This window comes from Typopeltis vanoorti, chromosome 9, assembly GCF_054136105.1.
Source record: "Typopeltis vanoorti isolate ZY-2024b chromosome 9, IOZ_Tvanoo_1.0, whole genome shotgun sequence".
Taxonomy (NCBI): Eukaryota; Metazoa; Arthropoda; class Arachnida; order Uropygi; family Thelyphonidae; genus Typopeltis; species Typopeltis vanoorti.
The window spans coordinates 81880616-81901618 of NC_143557.1; the positions used below are offsets into that span (position 1 = coordinate 81880616).

The window sequence follows — 21003 nt, forward strand, 5'->3', positions numbered from 1 at the left end:
TGATCAGAATGCCGTATTCTGAATGACCCAAGTAAATTGTAGATCTCTCATATCCATCTATAAAAAAAAGGAAATAAAAGTGAATGCGAGAATTACAGAGGAATTTTCCTACCAAGTGTTTCAGTTTATGTAAGATTTATGCAAGAATATCTGAGAAGATGCTAAGAAAAATTGTGAAAGAGAAAATCAGAGAAGAACAAGCTGGGTTGGAGTTGTGAACCTACAAGAATATAGCAAGGATCTTTATTTCAGCTCTGTAGATCTGAAAAAAGCATGGCCTTTTTTTCTGATATACCTACCAAAAGTATACTGGGTCCCTTGCAGTTGCAAATTGTCCTACTATGGCTAAACAGCCAATATCAGGATATCCAAACAAGGACTACATCCAGTTCCACCATTACAGTCACTCTCAGGACTTGTGGGCCATGCTTTGGACACCCACCACAGGATATGTTGAAAGAATGTCACTCTATTGCATCATAGCAAATACAAGTATGAAAGACTATTCATTATTCATTTGGGAAGCATACATTTTAAGATCATCAGCAAATGGCCAAGACAACCCAATTTAGTCCATTAGGGGGAACCATTTAGGACTCTAGGCCTGACTTCTGTTGCCTTTATTCAGCCTCATTTGCTCAGTACAGGTAGATACATTCACCAGCAGTGTTAGTGGGTGTGTGCAAGCATTGTTTTTTGTGGTCAGTGATGATGGCAATGTAACATTGCCGAAATATAGGAAGGTATTAATTCAAGTTTTTTATAATTAATATATATGTTGCCATTTCCTGAAAAATTAAAAGCTATGTGTAACAACATATAAGCTTATCTACCAGAATAATATGATGTTAATGGGACATTATGCAGAAGAACATATTGTCAGCCTTTTCTGGTATCCTCAAAAAAAAAAATCTCACTTAGAATGCTCACTAGGGAAATTCCTCTGTAAGTGTCATACTGTTTCTATATACTAAAGCCAGAAGTTCCATAAAACCTGGAACTTCTGGAATTTATTGTTTCCAAATAGCATTGCCAAACTGCAGTAATCAAAATAATAAAATGTATTATAAATAGTACTGCAAATAATAAAATGAATCTTTTTTTAAAATTGTATATTTCAGTTTACTATTCATACAATAGATACCATTACAACACACTCACTCAGTACATAACAAACTATCAAAATTAAACCAAAGATAGGTATAGTTATTATATTGAAGGAATTTCTTTATAACAAACTATTTCTTGGATTTATACAAGTCTGCTATAATGAGAGTCAACTGCACTTAGACATCACATTCCATCAATTCTTTCTGCAGAAGCCTACCTACCTCACTTCACTAAGAAATATGAAAACTCCAATTCTTATGTAAAATAATTATAAATATTAATAATTACATAGTTATTTCCTTCTTATTTTGTTTTTCCCTCAACTTTAGTTTCATAAGGCTACTACCACTGTGTTGATAGAATTGTGTTGTGTCCCTATCTACGATTATTAAACTTTCTTTTATCCTTTCAAGTGAATTTCTATTATATCTTTATTCAAAACTTAACTACGCACGAGATATTAAAAAATTCAAATATTTATGCTTTTCCTCCCTTTTTTTTTTTTTTTTTTTGCCAAAACTCTTTTACAATGCATGCATTATCCATTTATTCATAACTGATGTATTTGACTTATCTGTTATTTTTCTTTTGTTTCTCCTTCCTCTTCTAACCTTGCAGCAATTTACCTCTGATTTAACCTTAACTACCTCTGATTTCCTTTCAGTTACTGACTCCTCATTTGATGATTTCTTCACTTTATTCACGTGGGATTCACGGTTCCTTTCTTGAGGCTCATTTCTCCTTTCTTTACACAACTCACGAGTCTGCCCCCTTCTTGTAATCTGTCTCCTTCCCAATAGGTATAATTCCTTCCTCACATAATCACATTTAAAGTCATACCTAGACAGAAAATCCCTACCCAGGATCAGCTTGATGTGTGGAAGAGAGGATCCTGGTAGGATCAGAAACTCCTGCCAAGCATATAATTTGAACTCAGGCAGGTATAACTTAAGATTTACAGACCTAGAAGCACAAATCGTGGAAGTTGTGACACCTGATACTTTCACTCGTTTTTTTAAGGTGAGGATATTATCTTTGGCATAAGGCTCTATTATCTTAAAGTAATTCTCAGATATGATGGATGATTGAGCTCCAGTGTCCAGCAAAGCATTGCAGTGTCTTCCATATGCACTGGCCTTCACCTCCATCTCGTATAGATGCTCCTTTCTTCCTTGTCCCCTTTTCCATACTCTGTTTGTATAAGTATGTGAATCTAAATCTCTATCATAACCTCTACTAAAGCGTTTCTTGCTATTGTAACAGTTTTGAGCAAAATGTCCTAGTTTGTTACAACTGAAACATCTTGGGGGCTCTCTACCGCCTCTTTGGTCATTAGCTCTCCCTTAATTTTGAGGATTAGCTGTTGCTTGTTGTGGGGTGATTTCAGACAACCTTTGCATAACTGAATCCAATCGATCAAGAAGGGGTCTTTGCAGACGCTCAACTTCCTCTTTAACTAACTTAGTGGATTCCTCAGCTCTGCTATAATTAGGCTCTGGGGTCTTTACAGATAACGTTTCTAGTTGTCTCATCACCTCGTTTAACCAATCTATAATGGATTTTTGGAGTATTTCTATTTCTTGTTTCACAATAATCCTGATATTATCTGAATCAGTACATGATTCTGTCAACTTGTTTATTACCTGCCTAATGTCTTCCTCTGGTTTCTCTTCTTTCCCTACTCTCCTTATTATGTCCTTGCCCCTTTTCAGAATTACCCTTTTCTTCAATTATGTTGATTGACCCTGGAACATGTATGGGATGGAGGTCTCCAAGCAATTGTTCACGATCCTTTACAGCATCGTAACATTCACTTAAACTGGGCAATCTTTTATCGAAGGCCGTCTCCTTTAACTCAGGTCTGACTCCCTGTCTGAATTGTTGAAAAATGGCCCAGTCCAACTGAGGCTTTTCTTCTCTAAGGACACTCAGGGTACTAGCTATCAGTAACCTGTTATGGAACTCAGCCACACTTTCCTTTTCCTTCTGAGAGCACCTCTGGAGCTTCCATAAGTTAGGTCCCAAGGCTCCCAGTTTTGAGAACTCAGAAATTAGGACTGTCTTAAATCAGGAGTAATCCAGGGTTTCCTTCAGAATGGGAGAGGAATACAGGAAAGCTTTAGCTTTTCCCACCAGTTTACTCTGGAGCAAGACTAGCAACTGAAAATCAGTCCATCCTCCAACTCTCCTAAGCCCTTCTATGTAACTAAAAAAATTTAGGACGTCATCAGTCTCCTCACCCAAAAATTGTGGGAACACCTGCTGTGGCTTAATGTAATGAAAAAATTTGCTGTTATCCATGCCTAAACTACTAGAGGGTTCAGTCATACTTGCATCCAATTTACACTAATTTACTCTTTAAAATTTTCAACAAATCTTAACTAAACTTTTGCCTCTCAGTTGTCTGACCTGCACCCAAAACCAACTTGTTTTTGAATAGCATATAATTAGGATTTTAATTAGCTAAACTGCATCCTGTCTACTGCACCATTTATGTTGTGTCCCTATCTACGATTATTAAACTTTCTTTTATCCTTTCAAGTGAATCTCTATTATATCTTTATTCAAAATTTAACTACTCACAAGATATTACAAAATTCAAATATTTATGCTTTTTCTCCTCTTAGTGTCCCTAATATTTATATTATACTGTGCCTTTCAGGACATTTAGTTTAGGATATATAATTCGAAAACAAGGAGCAATTGCAAAAATATGTCTGAGTGTGAAACTATTAAGCAGTCGTGACCCCTTATCTCGTAACTTAACACATTAATTTCCCGCGTGATTAGGTTCGTGCGTTTTTCAAGTGGTGCATTAGGCAGCAACAATTTCAGACAACTGTATTATTAATGAACAAGTTTATTTAAGATCATAAACATGGTACAATTCAATTTCTAATATATAAAACACAATTCAATACTAAGAATAAAATTACAAAATTTTACAAGCAAAATACAAGTATTAGGGCAAAATTCTATGTGGGAATTTGCGATCATGTCGTCATAACAGACTTTATACATATAAATATACACATATAATTCTGGAACAAATTAACACTTTACTTAACCTTATACTAGTCAGAATGCTCTATATTGCTATAATACCATGGACATTAATGTTTATATTCAATTTACCTTATCTAACTTACAAAACAAAACCATATAGGTTAAACTATCCTTCTGCTATGCCCATACATACATACATTTGACCTTTAAGACACTCTCATATGGAATACCATGCGCATACATAAATCTCTAGCACATGAATGCTTATCAAATAACATAAACTAGTTTACCCTCATTCTACTCTGATTTATACTAAAGTCCTAATATATCATCGACTGTCCGGTAATTAACAATGATTGCAAATATATGCGAATTCAATTATGATACAAGATTTTACAGTACCTTTCTAGGACGAACACTAGTTTTAACGATCCATACCTTTCGTACGTGAATAAAGGACGGACACACACACACACACAGGATCTTCTATTCTATCACTACGGAACTCATCACGTGGGCACGGATTTCTGTATGGATTTTCTTTCCCTCGATACGAGTACTGTATGATGAGATACATAATTTTTTTTTTGTAACTATATGGCATTCCTCGTCTCTTGCAATAGGAATATGGAATCGAATTCCTGCACACTTTGTTTCCTTGTTGTGTTGGACGGAGTTAACTCCTATGCCGTCACTCAGGAAAACCGCGTTACCTATACCAAGATTTTGTGAAGAAACTCTCAGGAAAAAAGCCTCGTGTGTGTGTGGGGGGGGGGTTCTGAACCCTTTTTTGTGCATGGCCCCTATTGGCACCTTCTTCAATTTCTTTTCTACCCCCCCTTTACTGGAGTCGATCTCACTCACCAATTAAAGTTTTGTTTTTCTGCCCAAAACATGCTACGGTTCTTTGCACGTGACTCTCACTTGACGACGTCTCACTTCGGGAATTGACCTTGCGCGATCGTCATTTGTTTTAAGCTAGCCTCTATACTAAATTAATCCCCTTTTTAGAATTTACTTGAATATTTTAATCTCCTTTTTTCAAGTGTTAAACTAGCCTCTCACATACAAATTCTTATCTCTTACTTAACTTTTTTTTTCCCATATCCTTTTTTGTAATAAGATTCCCTTTTTTATTATTTAGTTAAACAAACAATTTCTGCTATATTTATTTTACTTGGATGCAAGCATATTTTCTGTCTTTAAATATTTTGTATTATCTACTTACATAGGATTTTATATTATAATAATTACTATTTCTTCAATAATGAACTTCAATGATACTTTCCCTTCCATTTGTAAAATAAGTTGCTGGATAGTAGGGAGCAAACAATTCAAGTTAATGGATTTTGGAAAAAAAAATTTTCCATTACCATCAGTAGCTTTTCTTCAGATGGGAAAACTCAATGACACAACTCTTTCCATAGCAGGAAGTCATGACAACCATTGAGTTTTAGAGTGTAACAAAATAATGTGGTATGAATATAAAGATTAGAACTCTTTAAACAACAGAAACTCTTTAAACCTTTCAGTTCTTACAGTACACATACAGAATTAAAAAGCACACATATTTCTAATGTGTGCCAGCTGGACAATCACTGTCAGCTAAGGTGGCATGTTTTTATTTTATTTTATGTAATCATTACTATCAGAATGTGCACCATGAAAAATATACAAGCTACATTTGCAATATATATATATCTTATCTCAGTCAACCTAAAGTAAAACACAACCTTCTTCAGTTCCCAAAACCATATTATGGCCAGACAGAAAAGTCCATCTCTTTCCACCTAGAAGAACACCAACGTGATATTTCTTATAACGGAATCCATGCTAATGCCCTATCCAGCCACCTTTTATTCTCGGCCAATACCAATGTTGAAGGACAACAACAACAAATAGAATGGAACTCAACTTCAAACATCCATAAATGCTCCGATGAATTAGAAAGATGTATCTTGGAAAATCCAAAGAAATAGCTCTCGACCCTACCCATCTAAACAGAAATCTCAGTTACAGCCTGCCTGATTCACATAGTGCTGTAATCCAATTTTGGCACACTCATGATATCAGTCACATGCACAATGCTTCACACCAAAACTAATGCTTGGACTCAATTTCAAACACAACTACTACTTGTTCTAAACTCTGTTATTGTCTAAAGTATAACATACTTTTAAGATGTTGTTTTCTCCATGGTACTGTCTTCACCTGACGAAGTCGGCATTTCCAATGAAACTAATAGTGAATCCTTATTAAATCTCTTGTATTTTTTCTCGGTGTTTAAGTCAGTTAATAATTATATATATATATGTGACTACTACTATTAACTCGGGGTTGGGATATGTTCATTTTTAATATAACTGACTAAAAACTCGAGAGTTATAACAAAATGAGATTTATTTGAAAACCGCAACATGTTTCATCGAGATTGACTTCATCAGGCGTTAAGAACATAGAAAGATATTAAAAGACACTGAAAATAACATTGAGACACTCTAAAGCTATACAATTATAAAGTTATAATATTCGACTGTGAATTACAGTTATTATGAACTTGAGCTATAGTCCGTGTTAAAGTTCTATTGTTGTACACTTGTGCGTGTATGGAACCACGCGATCTCCAGTATCTGATAGTAGAGCTGAAAGAGTCAGGCAAGAAGAGGGTCCAAGGTGATTTCTTTAGACTCCACAATGCGCCGTTCTACCTCATCATGGCAAATGTGTAGGTTTGAAGTTGTTGTCCAATTTACTTCATGTTGGCGGCTTTCGTTGCACGTGTTTATTGAAAACAGGACATGGCCTGATAGAGCAGTAGCTCTGGTTCTCTTGTAAGCAATGTCTCTCTGGTGTTCCTCAAGACGTAGGAGGATAGATTTCTCCATTTGGCCATAGTAAGGTTTTCTGCACTCACATGTGACTTTGTATACACCTGGGAATTGTAGAAGGTTGTGAGATTGTTTATAGTTGTTGAAACGTGATCTTATTTTTGGCAGAGTCGAGAAGCACGTTTGTATGTTAAACTTCTTTAGGATTCTACTCAGCTTTTTGGATAGTGTGCTGATATATGGCAAGGAGATATGACCTTTGGAGTCGTCCTGTGTCTCTATGTTGATGGTGGGATAATTGGTTGTTAATACTTTTTAAAGAGTAGCCATTGTTTTTAAAGGTCCATTTCCGAATAACTATCTGACTCTAACAATGTTAAGATTTTTTCTCGGTAGTCTATTTTATCTAGAACTACAGTTGCATTCCCCTTATCAGCTTTTAAGATGACGATGTCCTTGTTAATCCGTAGATTTTTAATTGCAAGTCTCTCACCAAGGGATATATTATCAGGAAGAGGTTTTGTGTTGTTGATTGCAAGAATTGCTTCTATACGAAGTAAACTTGCGTCTGCGGTAGGAAGTAGCAAAGCTGCTTTCTCCATCTTAGTTAAAAGTAGTTCTTTAGGAATGCATTTTGGTGCCAACACAAAATTTAGACCTTTTTCGAGAATTTTCTCTTCATTGGGACTTAGCACGTATGACGATTTGTTAATCACCAAATTTTTAAGTCTGCTATGACAATTATTTAGAGTAGACCTTTCTTGTCTTGACTTGAGTAAGCTGAACTTTCTGATTAGCTTGTGTTTGTTTAAGTTTGGATATCGTAATGCACGGTGTGTACTTGATTCTTTAATGTAATTCCAAGAATCCAGGTCTAAGCAGGCTACTAATTGGTTTTCTAATGATGTTTTTTCTGTGAAAAGCAAAGATAAATTGCGTTTTGTATTGCAAATCCTCTCCGTTAAAAGATCTAGTTTAGCTTTAGTGTAAATTCGGTGCGCTCTTTCTGTAGTAATGATTTCTTTAAATTGTAAGAACTTTGGAATAATTGAGGAAAACTTACATCTCTTCAAGAAGATAAGTCTGTTGATATTAATTCCAATGCTCCTGAGTGTCTTCTGATATGCTTTCGTAAGTGCACAATTATCCTCGTCAGAAGGGAAATGATGACTACTACTATTAATAGTAGTAGTCATCATTATCATCATAATATTAATAGCCTGATGAAGTCAATCTTGACGAAACATGTTGCGTTTTTCAAATAAATCTCCTTTTGTTATAACTCTCAGGTTTTTAGTCAGTTTATATTAAAAATGAATATATATATATAGGGCAAGTCGAGTCTGGAAGAACTATGCTCTGGATACTCCAATACTGGATTAAATGGAAGAAGACACCCGTGCTGCACAAAAGACACCACAAGTCAGAGGAACTATTTTTTATAATCGCCACCAGTTATGAAACACTGCCCTAACTCAATAAGTATGAGTGCATTAATTTGCCAATGATCTGGGAGATAGTCACTCTAAGACCACATTCAGCTTAATAGGACATTAGTTGTCCCATAGAAGGCATATTGAAAAATGAATTATTTTTTTCACAGGTAAGTACAGCATGTTTTACGATAGTTTCAATTGTGATTTGAAGATAGCTGGTTAGAAATACAGCAAAACATTTATTGAATTATTAATTAATTATTATTACCATGTTAAGTGTTGTTTATATAGTGAAGAATAGATGAGTAAACACCTAAGCCTTTCAAGTACAACTACTGAATTATTTATAGAAAAACTACTCAATTTTTGCCAGAAGTAGTAAATGAATTAATATATCAAAAAATTTATGAACTCCAGAGTTTACTTACATCCTACATGAACCAAAAAGGTGGTCAAACGTAGAGACAAAAATTGCTAAATGGCACATTAATATGGTGAACTGTACATTGCTGAACAAGTTTAGTCAAGCATTATTTTCTAAACATATTCCAATTACGTATCTATATTTGCATGCATTTCAGAAATTTCTCCATATTCAGTCCATTTTTAATGCTAGAGACAAACTGTTAATTATGATATTATTTGTCTGAAGTGATGAAGAAATTTTTAATAATTTTTACAGCACTTTGAAACCTCTTGTCTACTTAACAACTGTAGTGGAAATTCTGTATCCACAGCTTACTTTATTATTTATGTAGACTACTAATAGACAAATACCATAAAATAAAAAGTCAAAGCAGCTCCACCAAAGCAATCTCATTTGACACATCCAAAACATCTGAATCAGCATTAGACAGTCAATCTCTAAGTGGTTTCTACATATGGTTCATTCTTAGCCTGTTTTTATAAGTTGAAATCTAGTTTCCTAAAAACCGTACTGCATGGGTTTTTCCTTCAAATCTCCAATGGTTAAGTAATGCTGAAGAATCTTATGTTTAGCTCCTGTATATACTCTTTATTTATATATATATATATATATATATATATATATATATTATAAAATGAGTTGATTTGAATGACTTAAACCGAGAGTTAGGTAAAAAAAAAGGGGGTTTAATAGTAAAACACGACCAGTTTCGGCTTATAACAGCCTTCATCAGGTGACATTATAAAAGAAAAGAAAAAAACACTAAACACTGAAGGTTAAAAAACTATGAACAACATAGAGTCTCTATACATAATTAGCATGAAAATGTTGTAGTTGTATTTAAAGCTGTTCTTTCGTTTGTTGCACTGTTTGGAGAGTGCATGCTTGCAGCATCACGTGAATGCCAGTACAAGATTACAGCTGAATGACTATCTGGGAGGTTGTAGCTTGTTGTATCGTACTTCTTGCTCAATCATGTTTTATAGTCTTATAATTCTCTCTCTTTAGTATTTAACTAGTTATAGGCTGATATATCAATCGAATATGAAGAAAATTTATATTATACTACACCACTCCATATTCTGAATTGCAAGAGCAATTTAGATAAATCATCCTTCAACTGTATTTAGGCCGAAGTTTTTATTCTTACTACATAGGGTTCCCGGTAAGATTCGTGTTATTTTAATGAGTGGTGCAATGAAACAATTAGGCAAATACAAGATTCAATTCAAATAAAATTATTTAATGCAGTGTCACATAAATTACATCATAACACAGTATTCCAACAAGGACATTATAATTAAACGAATATAAAGCTCTCATTAAGATTTTTGTATACTATTCAGCTGAGCTTAAACTTTATAATTAAAGATTATATTTAACAGATCTTATTCTTCTTATTATAGAGAACTTCTATCATAACCTTACTCTGATCAAGGTTACATCTCAAAACATCTAAATATCAAATCAGTTCAAGATATTCAGAAAGAATACAACTTGTGAACCATCAGACATTTATTTGTAATTCTCTAAGCTCAGTTAATCAAAATTAGTTCTTGTAAGTTCGAGATTCCTAAATTACAACAAATAGGCTTCACAGTATTCTCGTTCAGTCAATGAACACTTAATTCAATAACATAGCATTTATCATTTGAAGAGGGAAAAGTCTTAGCATATCATATATTAAATCTTGCCTTGCTGAATACTGCAACTAGGAATAATTTGCTTTCGGAGGAATTAATTTTCGTTACTTCTCGCTAAGTATAGCAAAGGTAATCTTACCAGGATATAGCTTCAACACATCATAAGTAGATCGAACAACAATTTTTAAGTCCTTGCTGACTTTTACTATGTAGTAACACAAACTTAAAAGAATCTTTCATTTCCACGACTGATTTATAGACTTGGGAGAATATAATCTTTATGCACTTGGTTTAAGTTATCTACTTATTTCTTCATTTTCTTATACGTATTAACCTATTTCTTGCACTATTTCACTGCTAGGCGTTAGGAAGTTTTGGTAAAAATCCAACTCAGAAAAAGGCAAGTTAAAATACCAAGTGATTCCCGGTCCTTTAAATACCATTTTCGGCATGTCAAAATTTCCCTCCAGTCTCCAGCTACCATTCTCTATACTCCCCTATTCGATTCTCCTTTTTACTTTTGTTTTCGTATCCACTCCTTCCTTTTTTCCTGCCAAAAACTGGTTCTCACCGGTTTAGCTCGCATCAAACTTGCCTTTCCCTTCGTATATAGTAGTTCACGCTCCAGCATGCGCTAGGAGAAATTTGCATGTTTTCTGATAACAACCAATCAAATGATACCACAAAGAATCTTCTGGATATATTAAAATTACATATATTACAGTTTCTTATATTATTATCAAAGGAATAAAGTAAATAAAATAATTGACACTTTAATACAGAGCCTTTTCATATCTATAATATGTTTTAAAATCACATAAATAAAATGGCAACGAAAGATGTTAGTAGATCTACCCCAGCGGACTGTACGACTTGGGTTTTCATCATTAGGATCAGTCGAGAAAAGAATATGGCTTGATAAGGCACTGGCTCACTGTCTCTTGTAAGCAATGTCCCTCATGTGTTCCTCCATAAGTAATTCAATAGATTTGTCCGTCTGGCCAAAATAAGGAATATCACAATCACACCATATTTTGTACACACCAGGATATTTAAGATGATGATGATATGGTTTTGGATGGCTTATTAAGGAGTGGATTTTTGGAAGTGGAGTGAACAAAGTTCTGATATTGTATTTTTTTAGAACCTTGGCTAATTTTTGTGAAACTGAACTTATGTAAGGAATATATATATTGCCTTTAAATGTATTTATTTCTTCTGTGTGATGACTAGGAGGATTAAGAAGGAATTTTCCAATAATTCTTTCAGAATATCCATTAAGTACGAAAGTAGTTTTTCTTTTATAATGCCACCTGATGAAGGCTGTTATAAGCCGAAACTAGTCGTGTTTTACTATTAAACCCCCTTTTTTTACCTAACTCTCAGTTTAAGTCATTCAACTTATTTTACAATATGAATTTCAACTGAGTCAATGAATTGTCATATATATATATATATATATATATATATTATTATTATTATGTAACACCTCCAGGGAGTCCAAAGACTCATCAAGGGAGGGCACCTACTCTACAACTATCATCATCTACACCAACACCATCTACCGCTGACCACAAAACTATTATTTTCCCAGACAATCACAAATATCCACATTGGATATTAGTTCCTTTTCAGTAATATGAATTATTTTTTCAACAACACAGGTAAGTACAGTATGTTTTACGATAGTTTCAATTGCGGTTTGAAGATAGCTGGTTAGAAATCCAGCAAAATATTTATTGAATTATTAATTATTTATTATTACCATGTTGAGTGTTGTTTATATGGTGAAGAATAGATGAATAAACACCTAAGCTTTTCAAGTACAACTACTGAATTATTTATAAAATGAAGCTACTCATTTTTCCCAGAAATAGTAAATTAATTAATATATCAAAAACGTTATAAACTCTAGAGTTTGTGGGTGGTCTGAAAAGTTCTCAGCCTAACAATGAAAAAACGAATTTATAATTTCAAAATTATTTTTATTTTTCAACATAATCTCCCTTAAGACTAATACATTTATTCTAGTAATACTCCAGTGCCATTATCCCGTACCTGTAGTGGTTCTCAGTAAGATCTGCAAAATACCACTCTACAGTTGCAATCACCTCTTGATTTGAAGAAAATGCTGACCAGCGAGGGAGATTTTTAGGTTTTGGGAAGAGATAGAAGTCAGAGGGAGCCAAATCTGGGGAATAGGGTGGATGTTCCAACAATTCATAGTGCAGATCCCTTAATTTTCTCATTGCCAAAACACCTTTGTGGGCAGGTGCATTGTCCTGATGAAAGATGATTTTTTTCTTCTACAAACCAGGTCTTTTCTCACGAATTTTTTCATCTAGTCTGGTTAAAAGATCGGAATAATATTCCCTGTTATTGTTTTACCATCTTCAAGATAATTAATAAACAAAATGCCTTTAGCATCCAAAACACCGATGCCATGACCTTGTCTTCTTTGGCACTGAACAACTGACTTTTGTCTGCTGTTTGGATTCTGGTGTGTACTGGTGAATCTAAGTCTCATCCATAGTAATAAATTGACACACAAAATCAGTTTTATTCTTGTTAAAATGCTCCAAGCACTGTTCAGAGATTTTCATGTGAGTGCATTTTTGATCCACGCGGCACCCATCTTGTGCAAAGCTTTTTCATTTGCAATTCTTCATGCAAAATGTATCCTACACGCTCTTTTGAAATGCCTATAGTTTCAGCAATTTTACACACTTTGACTCGCCAGTCATCCAATACCATATCATGCACTGGGCAATGATTTCTGGTGTTGTTACACTTTTTGGATATCGTTCACGTGGATCATCTTCAAGGCTGGTACGGCCGCGTTTAAACTCGGCAGCCCTTGTCGAAACCAAAGGAGAAGAGTGCCCATAAAGTTTTATGAACTTTGAATGAATTTCTTTGGGCGTTAAACCTTCTTTTACAAAGAATTTTATAACTACACCATACTCAATTTTATCCATTTATTGATTTTATCCAACTTAGAAAAAAAAAAATCTTGCCGATAGTCTTGCCATTTATGGTTGAGGCCGAGAACTTTTTAGACCACCCATGTATTTATATATATATATATATATATATATATATATATATATATATATCTATCTTTTCTTAAGCTTTTCACAAACCATTGAGGTTTTGTAGCTGTGGACTTCACAACCACGATCATCTTGAAGATAAGGTGGTTGGCCCTATGACTCGTGGTGTGTCCTATGTCTGTAGCTGCGTGTGTTCATGGGGCTGGTTTTCCTGTTCTGGGGGACGGAGTTTCTGGGTGAAAAAACCTCCTACCTTTCTATGAGACCAGCTAACACACCATAAGTCGAAAGAGAACAAATAAAGTTCCTCACATTTTGGATGGGAATCAAACCCAGGTCTCTCCTACCAAAGGGCTTTGTCTATACCGACTGAGCTACGGAGGCTCCCACACACACACAAAAAGAGAGTGTGTATATATATATATATATATATATTTTTTTTTTTTTTCAAGAAAAGGTAACATTAACTTCAAATCCCACTGATAGTTGCATCATGCTGCCTCTTTTAAATTTGGAAAATGTTCCCATTGGTATGCCATAATGCAAAGCACGTATCCATATACATTATACATGTCTGTAAGGATATGAGCTTTGCATTATGGGATACAAAGGCAAATGATGTGAAACCATTAGCTTCTATATATGAGTTATCCAATCCTGAAATTACTTCAGGTCAAACTTTGCTTACACCTGAATAAAGAATTAAAACAAGAATATAATTTCTTGGCATCTTTAAGTCATGTCATTTTCAGTCTACTGTCAACCATTACTCCCAGATAATGAATCTCATCCACTTCCTGCAGTACTCTGCCATTAATATAGTATATAGCCTTATATTTATTCAACCCAAAACATAAATAACACCTTGCACTTATTAATATTATACCACACTCCTCTGTCCAAGTCAAAAGTCTATTCAAATCATCCTGATTTGATTTGACTTATAATTCTCCCCAACTTTGCACCATCAGCAAACAGCTGAACATCCCTAGTCAGTCCACATGATATATAATTTACAAACAAGTTAAACACCATGGCACAAGAACAGAACCCTGGGGCATGCCACTGGTTACCCTCTTTTTTTGAAACACTGCTACATCATACACAACTTGCTAGTATCATTTAGAGAGCAAATTACCAATCCATCTAACCAATATACTATTCCCATCGTCTGCAGTTTGTACACCAACTTATCATGTGGTAATCTGTGGTAAGCTTTTGCAAAGTCCACGAATATCACTGTATATGATTCACCCTTATCCAACATACTCACTGCCTCCTGAAATGCAAGTAAATTGCAAAATCCATACTGACCATCATAAAGAATACTATGCCCATCAATCCAATCTTGCATTCTGTTCAAATGACTACAACTGCAGTTATACAGACTAGTCTTTAATTGGAAACTTCTGTCCTAGAAATGCTTGTGGAGTGCCTTCTTTCCACTCTTTGGGAACCTTATCCACTGCAAGACTTTCATTAAATAACCAGGTGAAGGGCACTAACTGATTGTTATGCACATTAAAAATATGTGGTGATATGTCATCCATTCCCAGAGCCTTATTAACATCGAATCCAATCAACACCTGATAGATCTCCGATTCTTTCACTTCCAATCCTCCTAATAATTGTCTCCCTTCTACAATGTTGCACAGCATCATTTGCACCAGTATGATATACGCTGATAAAGTGATCATTCAATAATCCACTATACCCTTTACAACAATCACTCTGCTGCCATTACTATCCACCAGTGTCAACTTGCCATAATTATTTTTCCTCTTGTTTGCTATATAGCAGAAGAATTTCCTTGAATTAACTTTGGCCTGATAACCTAATCTCTTCTCATACTGCACCTTTTCTTTCTTTACCATGCTCATCACCTTCCTAGGCTGCACTCTTCCTGGATCTGATTGCCACCAACTGTTTTGTACCTCCTCCATAATATTTTCATTTCCAGATAGAACACAGCTTGCTTTATTTCACTATTCATCCATTTCACTCCCACTCTATTTACTTGCCTAACCCTTGAAACGCAGTTATACATTGCTCATGTCTGATAGTGTCTTATAAATTTCCATACACTATCAGCCTATTTTCTGCACAGCTCATCTACCCAATATATTGATGCTAGTTGAGTACAGAGCTTCTCTAATCATTCACTTTATAATTCCACATGTATATTCTTTGGCAGTAACCTCCAGGGAGTCAAGGACTCATCGAGGGAGGCTATAAATCATCCAAACCAGCTATCGTACCTCCTCTTAAATTCATTCACACTAGATGTACTCACCACCCCTAAGGGCAATTGTCTGCAGTTTGTACACCAATGTATCATGTGGTAATCTATCTGTGGTAAGCTTTTGCAAAGTCCACGAATATCACTGTATATGATGCACCCTTATCTAACACACTCACTCACTGCTCTCTGGGAGAAAAACCTAGCTCTTACCCCTTTCTTGACTGTGAAGAAACTTAACTTCCATGGATGCCCCTGTGTTCTCTCTCCACCTATATAATGAAAAATTTCATCGGTTGATATCCTATAACACCCATTCAAAAGTTCACAGACCTCTATCATATCACCCATCTTTCTTCTCTTAACCAAAGTCTGCAATCCACATATTCACAATCTGTCCTCATAATCTAAATCCAATAATCTGGATATAATCTTTGTAACCCTTCTTTGCACCCTTTCCACAGCTACTTTATCCTCTTGGAACCTGGGAGACCAAATTTGTACACAATAATCCAGGTGTGGTCTTATCAACATAGATAAGGAAGAGACAAAATGACTTCCTTATCCTTATATGTCAAGGTTCGCTTCAACATCGCAATTATACTCTGAGTTGTATTTGCAACTTCTGCGATGTGACTTTTGAACTTTAAATTCCTATTCACCAATACGCCAAGATCCCTTGCCTCTTCAGTTTCTTGAAGCATAATCCTGCTAATATAATATGCCCATGGAACTGTAATCACACCAAGTTCATAACTTTACACTTCTTAACATTAAACTGACAACCATTTTTATTTGCCCAAATTTTCAGTCTATTCAAATCATTTTGTAATTGCTGAATATCAGTAGCATCCCTGATTGCCTTGCTTATCTTTGCATCATTGGTAAACAATTGCACATCTGATGTTAGATCCTGCATAATGTCATTAATGTATAGATTGAACAATAATGGCGCAAAGGACTGAACCCTGAGGTACACCACTTTTTGATATGCGTCTGTCAACCATCCTCCTGATCCAAATCAAGAGTTTATATTCCAATCCCATATTCTCCACTTTATGCAACAGCCTTTCGTGTGGTATCCTATTAAATGCCTTAGAAAAATCCAACATCATCATAGCGAATCCATTCCTTTATCCAACTTGGCTGTAACACTGATATAAAATATGAACAAATTGCTAAAACATGACCTTCCTTTAGTAAACCTATGCTGTTCTGTGCAGAGTATAGAATGTTTGTCTACCCATTTCTGTATGCGAGTTCTTACCAACTTCTCTAAAATCTTCACTACCACACCATAAATACTGACAGGTTGGTAGTTAGACACATCAGTTTTTGTAAAACCCTTGTACAATGGAACTATCATACATTCCTTCCATTCATGAGCTGAGATTCGAGTTATACAAAACATGTGAAAGGCATAGCCAAGTCAGCTGAATATTCCTTTACAAAATGGGCTGATATTCCATCTGTCCCTATTGCCAAATTCTTATCTAGGTTATGCAACAGCTCTTCAACCTCATTTTCATGAACCTCTAACGCTTCATCCAATGTAGCAGCAGCACTGTTCACCATGTTACATGCACCTAATCCAGAGTATTTTAATAAAGTGTGACACCTTTTGGTAACTTGTATATGAAAATATGACTTCTGCATTGCAGGTATCACTTCTGGGCCTGGCTCCCACTGATGAGACCTCAATAAAGGTAAAAACCAGTCTGGGTATGGCCCTTCCCATAATGCATAGCGTTATACATGTCTGTAAGGATATGTGTGTCGCATTATGATATACTGAGGCAATTGATATGAAGTCATTAGCCTCTATATACGAGTTGCCTTGTCATGAAGTTACTTTGTTTGCTTACAGTTTGATAAAGGATGAAACAATGAATATGATTTTTTGGCATCTTTAATTTATCACTCTACTTGTTTCCGCACACTATGAGGGTGATCTGAAAAGTTCTTGACCATAAATGGTAACACTATCGGCAAGAGATTTTTTTTTCTAAGTTGGTACATCTGTCATAAGCATCCATGTGAAACTGCAAAGTCATTCTATCGAGTAGTTAGTTTTAAACAGCTGCCTGAAGCAAAAGTGTTGTCTGTATCCCTTGAAATGGATAAAATTGAATATTGTGCAGTTATAAAATTCTTTGTAAAAGAAGGTTTAATGCCAAAAGAAATTCAAAGTTTATAGAAGTTTATGGGCACTATTCTCCTTCATTTTCAACAATTAAGAAATGGACTACCAAGTTTAAACATGGCCATACCAGCCTTAAGATGATCCACGTGAAGGACGTCCAAAAAGTGTAACACCACCAGAAATTATTGATCAAGTGCATGATATGGTATTGGATGACTGGCAAGTCAAAGTGTGTGAAATTGCTAAGACTATAGGCGTTTCAAAAGAATGTGTAGGATATATTTTGCATGAAGAATTGCAAATGAAAAAGCTTTGCGCAAGATGGGTGCTGCGCTTGCTCACAACAGATCAAAAATGCACTCACACAAAAATCTCTGAACAGTGCTTGGAGCGTTTTAACAAGAACAAAAGTGATTTTGTGCTTCAATTTATTACTGTGGATGAGACTTGGATTCATCATTACACACTAGAATCCAAACAGTGGACAGAAGCGCCAAAGAAGACAAAGTCATTTCCATTAGCAGGAAAGGCCATGCCATTGGTGTTTTGGGATGCTAAAAGCATTTTGTTTATTAATTATCTTAAAGAGGGTAAAACAATAACTGGGGAATATTATTCTGATCTTTTAACCAGACTAGACGAAAAAATTTGTGAGAAAAGACCTGGTTTGCAGAAGAAAAAATCATCTTTCATCAGGATAATGCACCTGCCCACGAAGGTTTTGGAAATGGGAAAATTAAGGGATCTGCACTATGAATTGTTGGAACATCCACCCTATTCCGCAGATTTGGCTCCCTCTGACTTCTATCTCTTCCCAAAACTAAAACTCTTCCTCGCTGGTCACCTTTTTTCTTCGAATCAAGAGATGATTCCAGATCTTACTGAGAACCACTACAGGGATGGGATAATGGTGCTGGAGCATCGCTGGAATAAATGTATTAGTCTCAAGGGAGATTATGTTGAAAAATAACAATAATTTTGAAATTATAAATTCATTTTTTCATTGTTAGGCCGAGAACTTTTCAGACCACCCTCGTACAACAATGTAATGTTATAATTGAGGAAACATAGTTAATCAGTTATGATTAACTTATGTTTCGATTCGAACTCGGTCTTCATGCCGAAGCTTTCTGTATTGCATATGTTCATTTCATTACATATGCCATTTTCAGATTTAGTAAAGTAAAGAATTTAGTAAGGATTACTGTGGTAGGATACAATAGTGATGTATCATTTACAGATTCCAAAGAAATTTGATGCTAATGAGTTTCTCTACAATATTAACATATTAGTTTAAACATATTTTTCCAGCAGTTTCTTAGTATCCAGAAAAGCAGTATCTTCCTCTTCAGGTATAATTTGCTTCTGAACTGCTAATAATTTTGTGTCGTATAAATTCTGCATTCCTACTATGGTTACTAAAGGCATGAAATTTTTAATCACACATGTTATTATAAGAGTTGTAACAAATCTTTAATATTTGATATTACCATCTCTCTCTCACACACACATATTAAATAATAATAAGAATAAAATATGAAATGCAAGTAATAAAACACAATAAATACCTCATTTCCCACAGCTCAGAATTGTGTTCATGATCCACAGTATCTTCATATGAAGGAAATGACTTGGGAAGGGTATGGGAATCCAAGTTCGGTGTCACAATTTCGTGCCTCTGCTGTAAATGTAATGATTTGTAATGACATAATGATAGTAACACCAAGAAATTAAAAATAGAAATATAAAATGCAGTCAATTTTACAATCTTTTATAATAATAGCAATAAAAATCTATTTAAAGTATTAGATAGAATAAGTATAGAGGAACAGAACCAATTAATAAGCAAAATGAATGATGAGACGACTTGGCTTAAGAAGAAGAATTAGGAATATTTAATTCTTTCTTTTATTTATGATTTGAACTTTATTTGAACATGATGATCAGCATGGATTGTGAAGAATTATGGACACAAGCTACCATATTAGAGTACTATCTTTAATTAGAATAAATTAACAGTCAACACTTTGACCTTTACAGCATCAAGGTCATCATCAGAATACACACACACACACACACACACTGGAACACAAGTACTACATCATGATAAACTGCAGTGCACTACAGTATAACTGCTTTGGTCAACCATTAACCCTAGCCTGCCCTGTAGCATTGGGGAAAAAAAAATACAAAAGGTACAACATACAATAACATATGTTAAAATGTATGACATATAGATCTCCTTCATGACATATCAAAAATTAGCTACTCTTATCTATTCACAAAAAAAAAAAAAAAAAAAAAAAAGAGCCCCGTGTTTAAAGTATCCCCTGCTCCTGCAAACTTCGATACTTTAGACCACAGGTGGCCAACAGCAGACCCGTAATATGATTTTGTACAGCCCACAGCAGGATAAAAACTATATTCAATTATATGTATTATAATTTAGCTATTAGTTTCGACCACAGATTTTCTGATTGATATGCTAGTTATATTCATTATTTCTGATGACGGAAACAATTTATTAAAATTGAGTTATATTCTTTTGGTTTATTAGTCGACCATAAATATTAAAATATCTACAAAATTGTCAACAAGTATCTCCAGTCAGCAATTGTCTGGCATCGCCTGGTTAAACAAGGCCCCCATTGTTTTCGCCAGGAAACCAGGGTGAACAGCGAAATGTCAGCTACTGGAACAAATCTGAAAACACACCCCAACTCAACATCACCAGATAATAATAAATTTAGTTTAATCCTTTATCCCAGTGAGAGCAAACAAAGTTTGCACCTGAAAATATCTTCAGGACTGAATATAGGGTTGTACTATCTTACCTGGGTAAGTAGTGCAACACCAGGGCAACTCGTAGTGAAGGTGGAGCAAGCTGCCAACACTCCTATCCCAGTATCTCCCATAATGCAAAACACATCTCCTTGTGGATATCTATACTGTTATGCATTAAGGGATTGGCCACTACCCAGACTAGTTTCAACCTTTATTGAGGTCTCTTCAGTGGGAGCTAGGCCCAGAGTTGGAGATACCAGGCAGAAGCAGTAGCAAGGTCATCTTTACCTATAGAAGTTGCCAAAAGGTTTACCACCTTTTTTTATTAAATTAC

At 34.9% G+C, this 21003-nt stretch overlaps 1 protein-coding gene across 4 annotated transcripts in view; it reads right to left on the reverse strand.

The window, feature by feature from the left end:
• The window catches only part of mxt (Eukaryotic translation initiation factor mextil), a 446323-nt gene that overhangs the window by 93892 nt on the left and 331428 nt on the right, over positions 1–21003 (reverse strand). For 3 of the 4 annotated variants that reach the window (XM_090397619.1, XM_090397616.1, XM_090397620.1), the window contains one exon: positions 19454–19566. In XM_090397619.1, the coding sequence (XP_090253745.1) occupies positions 19454–19566 (113 nt within the window). The remainder of the gene's footprint in view (positions 1–19453; positions 19567–21003) is intronic. The other variant, XM_090397617.1, reaches the window with a different exon arrangement.